At 44.0% G+C, this 15,902-nt stretch overlaps 1 protein-coding gene across 5 annotated transcripts in view; it reads left to right on the forward strand.

The window, feature by feature from the left end:
* Positions 1 to 15,902, forward strand: part of OXR1 (oxidation resistance 1) — a 461,315-nt gene that overhangs the window by 263,534 nt on the left and 181,879 nt on the right. For 2 of the 5 annotated variants that reach the window (XM_025202026.1, XM_014519137.2), the window contains exon 1: positions 11,904 to 12,185. The exons of the other annotated variants lie outside the window; for them this stretch is intronic. Coding sequence is in view for 1 of the 2 variants with exons in the window: in XM_014519137.2 (XP_014374623.1) it covers positions 12,176 to 12,185 (10 nt within the window). In the remaining variant the exon portion in view is untranslated. Of the gene's footprint in view, positions 1 to 11,903; positions 12,186 to 15,902 lie in introns of those variants that run through there. 5 annotated transcript variants of the gene reach the window in all.

The raw sequence follows: 15,902 nt of genomic DNA on the forward strand, positions 1-15,902 counted from the left end.
CACTTTAGGTGCACGAAGTCAGAGAAATAAAGCTTTATTGTACCACACCAAATAGTAAAATTATCCCCAACTACACGGGACTGAAGCAACAGCCTAGTTGGATTCCCTCATTGTACAGAGCGCTAATTTTGTTGGATTCATATATTCCTGAATTCCATTGCTTCACCAGGGTGCACCAATATTACCTTTCAATATTGCTTTTCCCCTGGTATCTAATTGCATGTAGGCACCATTGTACTTTGCTTAGTCTCTCATATTGTCTTAGTCTTTCATATTGGAAATGAAATTACCTGACAAAATTTATGCAAGACGTGAGAGGGGGGTTTTGGTGTTAATTTATAGTGGTCTAACATACTGGTTCTGAACCTTTTTAGACTTGAGGTGGCCTTCCGTAACTTTTTTGTTAATTGAACAGCATCCCATTTGTAAAATGAATCTATTGAAGAGGGGCTGGGAAGGAGGAATAGCAGCTGACAGGGAAGAGCCTACACTGCAGTGAGTGAGGGAAGGAAGAGTGGCTGGAAGGAAAGAACCTGTACTTATCTCCTTACCTGAGCCTGTGCTTATTTATCTCTTCTCTTCCACTGGCACCCTGCAAAGGCTGTCATAGCACCGTTGTTGAGAATCACTGGTTTGACATCTGTCCCAACTATACAGGTGATCCAATAAAACGTATTACCCCAAAACATATCACCCTTGTTGCCTGCATATTTCCTGGACCACCACAGCTACAGGAACACTTCAACGCTAAGAAATTCATACATTTACAGATGAAAAAGTCCTTTGTAAATGTATTAGTTTAATAGGGTAAAATTTAAGTAAAATAGTCTATTAGGGTTAAGTGTCTTTGTTTTGTTTTGCTTTTTAATCCTCCCTCTGACAAGACTGAACTTTCAGATGTTTGTTTAGGAAGCAAGCCAGCTGAAAGCACTTTTCAATATTGGACCTAACACACCACAGAAATAGTTTGTACTGTCTGCAAGGCTAAAATTGAATCCTACCTAAAGCCACCTCTTTGAAAACAAATATGTGAACCTTGAGCACAACTGGAGAATTTCTAGTAACATTGTGAATGAGTATCTGGCTGCTGAGGTAAAACTTTGAGGCATGTGCTGCAATGGAAATTAACTTCTGGTTACTGAACATAGCAATTTGCAGCGGCAGAGAAATAAATCTCTTAGCTTCATATCTTTTTTGCAGCACATGGTAACATTACATTGTTAGAGGTTTACAAGTGACCTAAAATCGAAAGCACCTGTCTTGGCCATGAGTCTGTATAATCAAATCAATGAGACATTCTCAGCTGTTGCATAATGTTCACTGTGTGAGATACCACTAGCATGATAGCAAAAATTACTTTTCTGCATTTGTTTTGAGTGTTCATGACTGTTGCTATCGATTGTCCATATAATCCTTGGCAAACAGGTGGAGTGTTTGCATAATTCAACGTGAATTTGATAGCATAAGTAAGTAGGAGCATCTTTTTATCTACAAAAGTAACGATTGTGAAAAATGAGCCCAATTAAAAGCAAAGCTACATTTCCAATATTATGTGATGCTCCCAAGCTTATTTCTTAAGAGTACATAATCTACTTCTGTGTAACAATTTATATAGTGGGAGTAATTATGTAAAGTGTCAAACAACATCCCTGTTTATGTGGGTCACTTATACATTAGTCCCTCACAGCTCAATGTGGCTAAGAGTACAGTATTTCAGTCCACAGAAGCCTATGGCCTGGTTGAGGGACTTATTGCCCATATATCTAAGGAAGCTCTTTAGCTCAGAGTCAAAGTGCACTGCATGGACTAACTGAATCAGAGATGAATAAGCTTTTGTGAATGACTATCCTACCTTTTGCTTGACTTCAGATTAAAGGGCATTTTTACATGTGCTCTGGGGGTGGGGGGTGCACTTTAATTAAAGTGGTTCTGAGAGCCGCTGTAAGTAAAGTGCCCATAGGTTCTCATGTATCAGCATCCCCAAACAAGCTGGTACATGGAAGAGCTTTAGTTAAAGCACCCCCACCACCATTTTGAAGCATAAGGACCCTGATACACGAGGCAATCAAGTCTGTTCTGACACGCTGTAATTACAGCACATCGGAGCAGCCTCCCCACATGTCTACAGGCACCCAAAATGACTAACTACCTCTATGCTCAGAGTGTGAAACAATTTTTTTTTTTAATTAAATAAAAGGTTCTTGTTCTTCACCCTTGTATGGTGGTGGGAAGGGTCCTACCTAGGGCTGCTAACACATGAAAACAGACATGAAAGACAGGCATGGGGCTTGTGGAGGGAGTAAGCCTCCCAGGGAGACGATCACGGAGCAGTAAGCTGGAAACAGGGCAGGTGTATAGTCAGCTCAGAAGCCCAGAGCTGCAATCATCTGAGCCGAGAGCTAATAGGGAAGACACACTGGTCCTCAGGCGTAGAAGGGGAACACCTGTGAGTGTTTGCAGAGTGGCTTGATCAGATGGGGTTGGACTTAGGAGGCACATAAAGCCAGTCAGTTAGTCTGGCCCTGCAGCCTGAAAGAGAAAGAGGTCGTGAGCAGGGAAGCTGAAGGGGACTTCCTGACTGACTTGAGAGGACTCAAGTATGGGGGAAAGTGTGATAGTTCAGCCAGGTAGCTGATGTTTGTGTTGAAATCCAGTGTGGGGAGAGCCTGTTCCAACCCGAGGGCTTGCTTTTTTGTGGTATTTTACCGCTGGACCGGATTTGGGACTTGTAAGGGGAGGTGGAGATCCCAGTAGTGCCTGAGGGGCACAGCTCCTGGAATGGGTTGAGACCAGAGCCAGGAGCACAGCACCCAAGAAAGGCAGAGACCAGGGCCCTAGAGTGGTAAGGCCAGGGCTGCAGAACCCAAAGCTAAAGAAGGACAAGAAGGGCTGGAGATCAGAAGCCAGGTCCAGCTCAGTGGGCCTAGGCTAAAGAGCCCAGCAAGAGAAAAGGGGTGAAGGCTGGGAAGTCTGAGGCCCCAGCAAGGACATAGAGGCCTGGAGAGGTGTGATATTGGGGCTGAGTGCCCACTGACATGATTATTTGGTAACACCTGCAAGGCATGGCTGTGGCTGTAAGGGAGGTTGGATACCACAAAATTAGCCCTTAAGGTGACCTAGTGCCCTGAAATATAGACAGGGCAGGAGGGCCCACTGAGTATTTGGAGGGTGGGATGGAGATCAGTGGGGTTCAAGAAGGACCCAATGACAGCTAGTAGATGAGGACTTGCTCTGGGACCCTGGGCAGCCTCCCTTTATCCCTATAACAATAACAGCAAGGCAGGGCAGGTGAAAGAGGGTACCCAGAGCTGGAGCTGAACAGCTACCAGGCAGCATCATGGCTGCCTCTGGGACTTGGTCCTGTTACATGTCCCCTCACTTTTTATGAGCTAGATGCATTAGAAAATTGATGAGTTGTCATAATGTAAAGGGTTATTTTACTGAAAATGTTTTTCTGCTTAAGAATTTTACCAGGCTATGAGCAAGTAATGCACTGACCTCTGTCCTGTATCTGAAATGTCTTCTCAGATATTAGCTCAGACACTAATTTAGCTAAATGTGATAGTGAAAACAGTTTGACAGTGTTTAAGTCAATGATCTACTTCATTCTGAGACAAGCACATGGACAACCAAATTGATTTTATGAATTGCTTTACTGAATATAGTGAACTACATTGAATGAATTTTGCTCGCTGTTTTACTAAGCCATGTTCTTCCCAGCCATTATTTTAATAATCTGTTTGATGTATTAGTTGATTATTGTAGTGTCTAGGAGCCTCAGTCATGGACCAGGACCCCCATTATCTTAGGCATGTTGTTTAAAAAGGACCTTCCCCCAAAGAACTTATAGTCTAAGACAAAAAAACCCAGCCAAGGGCAACAGACAGAAGGAGAGAGCTACAAGGAAATGATGAGAGAACGCTGGTTCACGTGATAGGCAGTGGTTCCAGCACATCAGCACTTTAACTATAGTCAGGGATAAGGTAGTGGCAGAGGAGACTTTTGGACTAGGGACAGACATTCAAAAAGCCTGAGCCTGAATTGATTCAATATTTGTGGTTTAGTCTAACCTGCAAAGCTTGAACCCATTTGGAGGTGAATAGACATTCACTTTTCATTCCAGAAATGTAGGCACATGCCTGCAGTGCTTCAGGCCAGAAGCTGGGGGGCACTAAAGCAGCCCTCCCTTCCTCTTCTGCAGGGCGGAGCTGAGGGGGGCCGTGGCCAGGCACTGGCAGGATGCTTTGATTAGGGAGGGGTTTAAACCCCCACCCTGGCCTGCACTGTCTTAGGCTTTTCCCTGCTCACTACTTAAGGGGTAGGAGTGTTGCCAGACCCCAACCTGGGGCTAGCACTCTGAGGCAAAGGGAGGGAGGAGGTGCAGTGCATGCGTTTGTTGGTGGTACTGAGCTTTTCAATCTCATTCTCCCTGTCTGCAAGCCTGACAGGGCTGCAAACCTGCAGGGGGGCTGATAAAAACTACTGTGTTATCAGCCCTTCAGCAAAACAAAGCCTTTTTCATTAGTTCAAGCTCTTTGTAAACAGCTTTTTCCAAGGAAGGAACAGAGGGACATTACCAGCTGCCCTGCTGATTAGCTCCAAAAAACCTAAGGGGATACTATTCTGTCTGCCTGTCCCAATGAAATTGGAGACACAAAAACCTCTCAGCATTAACTAGCATACCACATACCTAGGGTCCGTGGGGTTGGGGTCTGAGCTGTGGGTGATGGAAGGGAGGGGGACTCCCTGCTTGAGCAGCAAGGGAAGCCAGGCAGACCCTGCTGTGTCTACAGTCTCCCTGGGAGCTGTGGCTAGGGAGGAGAGGGGCAGGCCCAGCCTGTTCTTTGGAGCAGAGAGCACAGCCTAGCTCAGCCTCAGGGGGAGTCTGGTTTAAGTTAAACCAGGAAGGGGTCTGGGACAGACATTGCATAAACCGGTTTGACCCAAATCAGTTAAGTCTGATACTACATTCAACAAGGTTTATCTTAAACCAGTTTCAGCCATTTTGAAATTGGTTTATGTGCACTGAACTTTTGTTTTGTTACAGGTTTAAACCAGTTTCTGATCACATAAATTGGTTTAATGTGTAATGTCTGTCCCTAGCCTTGAGGAAGAAGAAGAGTTAATGTTTTGAGATGTTTTATGGGGCAAGCATAAGTGGCAGCATGGAAGTTGATGTTCCAGTCCTGAGTAAGGACAGAAGTTGACTTTCCAGTCCTGAATAAGGTATAATGGAAAACATGACTTAAGAGAGGCTGAAAGAACAGGGACTATTTAGTTTGAGGATAAGAAGACTGATGGAGAATTTCATAATGATCTTTAAATACTTTAAGGGTGGTTATACAGAGAATGGTGACAGACTGTCCCCTGTGGACAAGGAGCAATGGCCATACAATGCAGAAAAGAAAAAAAAAAAAAGAGAACTTCCTCACCATGAAAAGGAACATGCATTTCCCTGGGGACAAACAGCAGTGGCACAATACGTGCCACTGCAGATTATCCCCGGGCAATGCCCATGCACATGTGCTCTGGTGCATGGCACATTGCCCCAGGTGGGGTAGGGGAGACTGGGGGCATCCTAGACCCTTGTGGGACCCTTTCACACTGTCACACTGGCTCCTTGACTCCTTGTGCTTCCAGATCCCCATCCTGTGACAGACTGCTCCTGACTTCTGTCTTAGTAAGGCCAACATCCACATTCTGCTTGTGTACAGATATAATGCCTGCTGCAGACGCCTGGGCAAGTGATGCCAATCTGGATGCCTGCCCATTGTTCCTGACACTTCCTTAGCTTTTGTTTCTACCCAGGGTGACTACCTGTGTCCTGGTCCCTTACAGACCTCACCTTCCTGACCCATTTACTTCTGATTCCCTGTCTCCTACCTTTAACTCCTACTGTCTGCATTCCAGTTGTGCCCCTGATACTAATCCCTTTAAGATGCAATAAACCTTTCTTTTTCCTTTAATGTCATCTTAAATTTAGCACTATATAAGTTATGGACCAGATCCTCAGGTAAGAATAAGGCCCTCTATCTTTTTTGTTTTGTTTTGTTTTGCAAAAACAGTAGAATGCTTTGATACCTTAAACATACATCACTGATTATTGTTCTGATAAATATCTAAAAAATAACTGTACATTTATACTAGGAATAAGACTTCTCACCCCTGGTAGGGAGTCTTTATTCTTCCATCAGAGTTTTTCTCTAGGGAGCATAAAAGGTCACTTGAAAATGCGAACCAAAATATGAGGTAGAGGAACTGAAACTGGGAGAAATTTAATGTAATTCTTGCTTGTGTTAATATTCAGAAACTATGCTACTAAGGGCACTGGATGGCTCATTAATTTAGCAATGGGATATAGACCCTTCTAACTCTTAAGTCACCAGCATAGAACTAATTCACAGTGGTGGCTGTGAAAGTAATCTGACTCCAGTTCCTAGTGGACAAGTGCCTCTATTATAAAAAGGGCTTATTCCAACTAGCATTAATTAACTCCCTTCATGGCCTCTTGAGCATAGAGACCAAAAGGTGAATAAGCATGAAGTAGGCATTAGCCTCTCGCCCATGAACTGGTAGGGCACGGTTCTGTACTCCTACTTGCTTCCCATATGCTATCTGTCATCCTAATAAACTATGGACCTACTCTTTTCAGGGCTCCGATATAGTGAACCGTATATTACTGTTACATTCACTTCCAAATTATGGAAAAACCCTGGTACCAACAGACAAGCTGTATTAAACAGATCAATTGATTTAAATATAGAAAAGAAAACAAGGCACCAGGATGTTAAGATCTATGCTGTCAGAAGTCCTGGTATCCTGTAGAGTGTTGTAGAAGATGGTTTGTTGCATTCATGTGAACTTTGACTATAGAAAATACTGAAAATCAGGGAAAAAGATTCATCCAAAATTCCTGGTTGGGTGCAGACTGATGTAATATTTGAATTGCTTCAAAGTGTAGTCATATTTTAAAAATGGACGGTTTCAGCCATATATGGACATATAACGCCCTGTTGTACCCTCAGCGGAAGGATTTCAAAATCACTGTGGCCACATGCAGGGACATGCTCTCCAGCCTATGGGCCTGTGTTGACCTGCAGCTCCACTTCTCTCTCCCCCACAAGGTCAGGGGGAGCAGAGCAGATTGTCATTGTGGCTCTGCAGCCCCCATCTCCCAGGGACTGTGGCTCCACACACCCACACCCCATCAGGGGAAGAGGGAACAGATCACGATGTCAGTGACCACTATCTTGTCCACTCCAACTCTGTATTTCTTTTTCCCCTTTGACCTTGGAGACCAGAGACTCCCTCTTCCCTACTAGACACAGGAGATCCTGTGCCCTCATCTGCTGGAAGCAGGAGATCAGAGGTAGAAAAATGTACAGAGACTGGGGACTAAAAAACAGAAGTCCCATTCCAGGGGAATGGAGGGCGTGCATGGTCCAGTCTGGGGTCTCCTAGCTCTAGTGAGGGAGCATGGAGTCTCAGGTCTTCTGGCACTGTTGGGACTGGAAGCCAGGGCTGAGAGACTGTGGGACACCTGCACTGCTCAGGATGCCAGGAACATTAACACCCACAGTGTACAGAAAGCCAGAGGCAGGTGGGGTTACCATAGAGGTGCAGGAAACTGCTGTAAGTGTGGACAGAAACAGCTGCAGGTGCATTGAAGGATGCCTGGTTGACTGACCTACCATACACATGTATTCTAAAATGAAATGATACTGAATAGTGTCTGCTCCCTCCAAGTACATTCTGTCACACTCTGGAGCATTTTATCCTGTCTGCATGTTTGTATGATGACTTTCTTAGGATGTTTCAAACAGCTTTGAGAGGCCTTTGAAATATTTAAATGTTACCTTTGTCCTCAGGCTGTATTTCCATTTTTCCAGATTTTACATAACAATTCTAGGTAAGCTCTAGGTTGTTATGAAATGTAAAACTGACCCAGTATTTGAAAACACTTGTGAAAGATTTAGGGACAGCCTGGTCCTGCCCCCTGGATGATTGCATTACAAAGGAGCGTGGAACCTCTTTCCTTAAATTCAATCCATGAGCAGAAGTTGGGCACAGTTTGGAAGAAAAGAGGGCAAGAACTGCTTCTGACTTGTACAGATCCTCATGTTAATCATTCCATAGTGATTAGGAGGAAGCAAGGACAGGCTCTGCCTTTACAGCCTATAGTATGTCTACTTCCAAAGAGTGGGACACCAGCCATGTACTCGGTTTCTGAGTACATGTCCTTGACTCCCATGGTTGGCTGGCATACTTAGCTTGGTTGCACAGCTGCATCTTCAAGGTCCAATTGTATCAGTCATGTGATGAGAAAATGATAGAATAGAGCAGTGAAAATAGGGTGCTAATTGCCATGAAATTCTGCTTAAGCCACTGGGGTAAGGGACCAATAGGCAGTCAGGTGTATTGGTTAGGCCACTGAGGGAAGCCAGGGGCTAGGAGCTTAGTCAGGGTTTACCAAATTATTAGCTCCAGAGGAAAATATAGGGGTAGCGTTCAAAACACAGGCCAAGGTCAGGGACTCAGATGCCAAGTTACCAGATCCAAGGGATGATGCATAAACTGAAGTCCAATAACAGAGCCAAACAAGTGTCAGCAATTAGGAGGATTACCAAAGCAGGCCAGGATTAGAACTGTTAGCTAGTTTGGAGTCTGCTGCCACAGCTGGGACTAAATGGATAGATGGCCCTCCCAACAGCCAATTAGGAAGCCAGCTAGCTAATTAGCTGGGACAGAGCTTGTCAATCAGAGAGTCAAGGCACATGTGGCTGCCTAGCCAATTAGCCCAGCCTGGGCTGCCTGGTAAAGTTCCTTCAGTTAAGCCTATATAAGTATAAGTGAATAATGAAAAGATCATCCAAAGATCATATTAATCATCAAATGTAGTAGCATGTGTTAATCATCACATGCCACAGTAGCAGTCCAAAAGGTGTTATATATTTATAATAGAAGCAAGCAGGAATCATTGAAAATCTAGCAATCTGTTTACAGAGATGAGTGTAACCTTTCAGACAAGCACACAGCCATACCTTGCTTACCGAGCTTCTTTGGCTCAAGGACTTTTTGCTGGCAGCTTAAATTATGTGCTCTTTATATTGAGGTCATTCTTGTTAACATATGGAATTCATGCAGGGTGTGCAATTGCAGCTATAAATCAAGATGACAACTCACTTGGCGACTGATTCATCTTGGAATAGCATTTCTAAGTGCTTGTTGAGTTCAGCAAGCCATTTGCCTAAAGTTTTTATAGTTTGTGGTGTTTTTCTCAAAAACAGATGATACAGATCCTGTATTTTTGACATTGCCAAGCTCCCCATCAATAGCTTATCTGTCAATTTTGCAAGTACAAAGATGCAAATATTAACATAAATGTGCCTATTCTGCTAATAAAATGTGCCTTTTGAGAAAGTATACCCCTTGTCTAGAGTTGCACAGTCCGAAAGGAAATTATTCATTCGGATCTCAGATTACATTAGTATACCTGCATTCATAGTTCTGCCTCACCTTGCCTGCTCTGACTGGTACTCAGTTAATTGCACAGTATTGTAGGCATGGGTTTGGCTTTTTTACTTTGACTTTCATAGCTACAACTACTACTGAAACATGAAAATGTAGGCTGCCTATACATGTGCTCATTCACATTTTAATTAGAACTCTCCAGTGTCACCTCACCATGTGTATTAAGCCCCACGTTTTAAAATATCTGCAAGGGCACTTTATCTAAACCTCATTGAACAAGCTTTAGATAAAGCATCCTGCAGCCATTTTAAAGTGTGCAGGAGGTTTATGCACATGACAGTGAGCTGTTTTTATTAAAGCAGCTATCTGGGAGCTGCTCTAATTAAGATGCCCCCCCTAACCTCCAAGCATGTACATAGGCAATTTGCCGTCCACCTGACCGTGTAATCATCTATGTCACAGCTGCTCAGTTTGTTTATGACAATAGGATGAGATACTGTATTGAAGACCTTCTTAAAATCCAAGTAGATGACGTCTGCCTCGACTCCTGCATCTAAGCATTTTGTGACCTGGTCATAAAAAGAAACAAAGTTAGTCAGGTAGGATCTACCTGCTATGAACCCATGCTGGTTACCCTTGAGCATTATTTTTCCTGCTGGGCTCCCACAAATGTGATCCTTGATAATTTTTTTCAAAGGTTTTCCCAAGGATAGCGGTAACTGGCCTATAATTACCTGGATCCTCCTTCCTCCCCTTCTTGAAAATAGGGACCACATTGGCTCTTTTCCAGTCCTCTAGGACCTGACCTGGGCACCATGAGTGCTCAAACAGCTGTGTCCCTGGATCTACTATGACACTGGCCAATTCCTTCAGCACCCTTAGATGAAGATCATCTGAGCCAGCTGACTTAAACACATTCAGCCCCTCCAAGTGTCCCTTTACTAGGTTGATGCTGACTATTGTGGGGCCCTAGGAATTTGTGCGCTGGACAAAAGCTTGCACTGGGCGCACTATGACCTCTGCCTATGCAGTGGTGGGAGGCACAACATGGCGTCGCGTGGCTCCTTTGTCAAAGGCAGCAGGGCACAGAGCCCCAGCCTGCAGCGGGCAGCCCACCTCTGCCCTGCACACAAATCTGGGGGGCACCTCCCTCGGGGGTGCACACAGTGGCGGGGATCCACTGCCCCCGTGCCCCTCTGGACAAGCCACCCGCGGTTCCATCCCACAACCTGCCCTGACCCCAGGGTCCCATTCGCCCTGGCCCTGGCCCCTGCCCCGCTCCATTCCTCACCATGGGGGCCTCGATCCATCCCCCTGGGTCCTTCCCCTCCCCCTCCACAGACTTACCTGCTTGACACTGCTCAAAAAATTAATTTGTTAATTGGTTCTTGTGTTAATCACGCACATTAACAGCAGTTAATTGAAAGCCCTAGTGCCAGTGTTTTGAACGGGAGTGCATCCATGATACCTTTCATTTGTTGCTTTAGTGTGATAAGGAGCTTGTGAAGAACACTTGCTCAGGTAAACAATCCCAGTTGAGTTGACTCTAGTGTTAAGATTGTCAAGATTTATCTAATGTTTTTTGGTGGTAGATGACAAGACTTGGTTGAGTTTAGAATAAAATTCTTCTTTTGTTTTGTCATCTGTATCAAGGGTCGAGACACGTGCACCGATGATTATTGGATGTTGTTTGTTGGTCAGTTGAAGACAAAGGATCATGAGATGCTTATTGATGCCAGCCAGACAATCTAACATCTGAGTAATAATCTTGGTATTGCTAGCAAACCATTGCCGTGGATATGTCCAACGGGTTTTCCTTTCCAAAAAAAAGGTGTAGCCACCACAATGTTCTGTGAGCTGTCCTTCTCTCGCATGTCTGGTCTTACTAAGTACAGCAATATTGGGCACTTTTACATGTGCTCTGTGGATGGAGGGGAGTGCTTTAATTAGAAGGGCTCTAAGAGCCCTTCTAATTAAAGTGCCCACAGTGTCTCGTATCAGCATCCCCGCACTTCAAAATGGCAGTGGGGTGCTTTCGTGGAAACTTTTCAAAAGTGCTTTAATTAAAGCACCCCCATCACCATTTTGAAGCATGGGGACACTGATACAAAAGACATGGATGCTGGCTGGATTGAGCTAATTATCATACTACAGCAGACTCGATTAACTGAGTCTACTCTGACGCACTGTAATTATAGTACATCAGAGCAGCCTCCCATCATGTCTGCAGGCACCCATCCATATAAAACTGTTCAAGTTCTATGGCCACGAGTGCTGTCCTTTGCTCCAGTTGATCACTGTTAGGGTGGTACAGATTCAGGTAGGCTGTAGTTAATTCCCACAGCTAGAAAGATTTGCTAAACCTTCCTTTTCTTAATGAATAACTTGTTCTTTGAACCTTTATTTCTACCCAGTCACCTTTTTATTCTCTTTGGCTACTGCCTTCTTTCCTCAGATCTGAAGTCTTTGAAAATTGTTAGGAAAGAATAACCAGGAAGGTACCAACTTCTTATGGCAACAGTTTATTAAAGTGAATACTTCTGATATTTGGTTTTCCCAGAAGAATCTCTTGAACATCTAGCACTTCAATGGCTTCTGTTTTGGAAATACTAATCCACCAAATAACAAAAGATTCTGAAAGGGGCATAGACTAGCTCACTCCAGAAGGTTGTAATTCAGCAAAGAGGACAGATGCAAAATTTAGATGTTGGCAAGTAAGTACTCTGATTTATAGTAAATTGACATTTCTCATGTATGCAACATTTGTGTAATTGAACTAGTTCTAAAATATAAGGGATAAAACTTCAATAGTTCTATATAAAAACATTAAGCATTGCAAGATTGTTTGCTACCTGATATATGCTCAGCTAAATGAGAATATTGTACTGAAACCCTCAAACTAGGATATGGAGATGTTGTGTAGGCCCTTTGCACAGGAATGAAGTTCTAACTTTTAATGTGAAGTTGAAACTATGATACAAATGACGTTTGTGATAAAACTCCTGTTGACTTGGAAGAGGCCAGGGATTCAGATTTAAAACTTGACCCTGTTTTCATCAAAGTAACCACGAGTTGTGCTGCTGGTGAGAATGGGTCTCTAATGGTCCCTTGCCAGTCACTATAAAGATAACTGCTCTGTGTAGCAATTATAACTTTAAGTAGAAAATGTAGATGATCAGATGTATTTTAAAGTGAAAATGATATGTGCCTATATAAATAGCCTTGGTAACGAAGAATGAGAACAATCCGTTCTTTCCCAGGAAATAAGCTATGATACATAGGAACAGATTTCTTACTGAGATAAATGTTTTCTGATGTATCAGCTGTTTACTAAAGACTAATTAGATGAAGTTTGTTGGCATTTATGGAATTATGGATTTTCCTTCCTTCCTTGTTTCAGAAAGCAAACATGCTTTTGCTTCATTTTTTAATAATCTATTTTTTATGAATTGCTAATTTAAAATGTCTTTACTCATATTTGTTTACACAGTGAATACAAGAGACAAAAACCCTTTTTATTAAGTCTACATCTAGGCATCTGAATGTCTATATATACAGGCAGTGTTGCCTTGACAGAAATCCAGTTTGTATAGTTTTAGTACTTAGTATCCCTGCATGGGAGACTTAGTATGGACTGTATACAAAATATGTGAAAGGTAGGTATCTATAAAGAGTGATTCAAAAAATTCACAGACACTTAAAGCCAGCCAATAGAAAAGACTAAATGCATGGGGTTGTCTGATTTTCTACCTTTCTTCAAGTGCCAGAGCATAGGCAGCTGGTTCAGGCTGAACATTAGGGACCTGAAGGATGATTATAGAACGGAAAGAGATGGGCTTTTCTCTGTGGTACTAGGGTACAGGACTAGATGCAACTGCATCAAGCTGCAGCAGCGGAAATTGAGACCATTAGGAGGAACTTTCTGACTATGAGGGTATGATCTGGCATTAGAACTACCTAGAGACGTTGTGGAAGCTCCATGCTTGGAAACTTTGAAAAGTAGATTGAACAGACAGCTGGCCAGGATGGTTTAGTTGGGATGATCCTGCCGTGAGCAGAGGGTTGAACAGGATGCCAACCAGGATGCCTTCCAGCCCTACCGATTGTATGACCTCCACTCACTTTCAATCCACTGCATCTAGTCTTGCCTCTGAGGAAAGGGGTCTTATCGACTGGCTGCTTTCATCCCAAGAATCTAGTGATGAGAGCACTCAGCTGTGTTTTAAGTCCTCATTATCCTGAGAAGATTCGAGCTGTCATTTTCCACTTGCCAAGAAAATGCCTTAACCACTGGGTCTATAGAACAGGCTGTGAAGGCACTCTCCTCCTTCCTTTTGAACCTGGGTTACTTGACAGCTAAGAGTACAAAAGTCATGGGAGAGTTAGAGAGAGAGAGAGCAAACAAGGGGGAAACTGCCTCTGTAGCCTCATTGCTAATAGATTCCTCTGGCAGAAGGAAGACCTATGCTCCAGTCCTCTGAACAATGTTGTTTGTTTGTTTGTTTGTTTTTTAAAAAAACAAGAAATGCAAAAACAGTCCTAGAAGTAAGTGCAAGGGAGCATGCCTCCATCCTCCTGGCTATGGCACTTCCATAGAAGAAGGGAATCCTGGTCTCTGGTTCTTGCTGCTAGGGTTATTTCTGTATTTTAACCAATGCCTATCTAATCTACAATGCATAAAGTGTTTTGGGAGCAGAGAAAAGGGAGCTTGATTCTCTAATTTATTGAGAGAGTAAGTCCTAGATTCCAGTTCCTGCTGCTAGGAGTCTGTGGGTGCAAGCAGACTTTACCTTTGTGCTGCCATAACAATTTTCATGTACAAAGAGAAAGCAAACAGACATCTACACCATTTGTAGCATCACAAATACCCAAATTTGTGGTCACAGCAAAGGTAATAATTTCTGCTGCTTTATTGTAATAGATTTCTGTTAGCTTTATGGCACGAGAGCTCAGGCAGCCCAAAGTTGTCTGTATTGTTCAGCCACTCCAGACAGTCATGTGGCTCAAGGGATATAATCCTGCATGGAAAGTCCTGGAGTATGTAGGATCAGGCTTCTCAAGCCCTGGGAGCACCTGCACAGCTTTCCTGTTTTAGAGAGACATAGCAGGCAATTTCCAGGCACATCTCTGTAAGTGGTAAACACATCCCCCATCGTCCCACAGGATCGGGCCCCTGGCCAATGCAGTACAGTGGGTGACGTGCTTTGCTCAATGAAGTGAATCAGCAGTGCTGGGACACATTTTGCCACAGCTGATCTGCTTCATTTGGTGATGTCTGTTATATCCTGAGCTCCTTATATCCTGTGGGTCATCCAGTAGCTGCCAGGAGGAAATTCAGATGCTGAACCTTGTAAACTTTAAGCCTGAACACAGTCCAGACTTTGCTCCTTGTTTTGAGTCTTCTAGGACCCACATCTAAGAACTGAGACCTGACAGTCCAAATGCTTGATTTTGTGCTAAGAGAACTTAGAGAGACTGAAGAACTCAGCCTGCCTTGTTTGCAGTTTTCCCAACTTGAATACATTCCTGCATGTATTGTTTAATACAGGGTGTAAACCATCCAGCCTGTGGGCTGGATCTAGCCTTTGCATGTCAGTCATCCAGCCTGTGGGGCTTTTTGGTGCTAGGGGGCAAATCTACATGTGTGCTGGACTGTGCAGTTGTTACTGCGCAGACATTTAATACTTGCTTAAGCAAGTACTAAGTGACTGCACAGTAACCAACGTTGGTTCCAACGCTGCACAGATTGTTTCCAGTGCTAATGCGTAGTAGTGTCAGTGTCATGTTTTATGCCTGCCAGCACTATGTCGCTGTAGCAATGAGCTCCGGTGGTGCAGCTCATCGCTATGGCAACGTAGCGTCTCATGTAGTTGTGCCCAGGGAGGCTGGGCCGGCCGCAGGGGAGTGTGTTCCTTTCAGAGAAGCCAAGGAGATTTGGAGACAGTTCCCAGGAATTCAAACTAGCTGGCAGCCCATATTCCCTGCCAGCATTCAGGGAGTTAATGGTGCTGCCACCATTCATAGAATCATAGAAGTAGGGTGGGAAGGGACCTTGTAGATCTTCAAGTCTGACCCCCTGCCTGGGCAGGAAGAAAACTGGGCTCAAATGACCCCAGCCAGGTAGGCATCAAGCCACTTCTTAAAGACCCCCAGGGAAGGAGCCAACACCACTTTCCTTGGAAGCTGGTTCCAGATCCTAGCCGCCCTGACTGTGAAGTAGTTCTTATGGATGTCCAATCTAAACCTACTCTCCAACAACTTGTGGCCATTATTCCTTGTTATCCTGGGGGGCGCTAGGGGAAACAAGGTCTCCCCCAACCCCTTCTGGTCCCCCCTAGTGAGTTTATAGATGGTCACCAGGTCTCCCCTCAGCCTTCTCTTGTGAAGGCTGAACAGGTTCAGGTCCCGTAGCCTCTCATTGTAGGGTCTGC

The sequence above is a fragment of the Alligator sinensis genome, unplaced genomic scaffold (assembly GCF_000455745.1).
Source record: "Alligator sinensis unplaced genomic scaffold, ASM45574v1 scaffold20_2, whole genome shotgun sequence".
NCBI lineage: Eukaryota > Metazoa > Chordata > Crocodylia > Alligatoridae > Alligator > Alligator sinensis.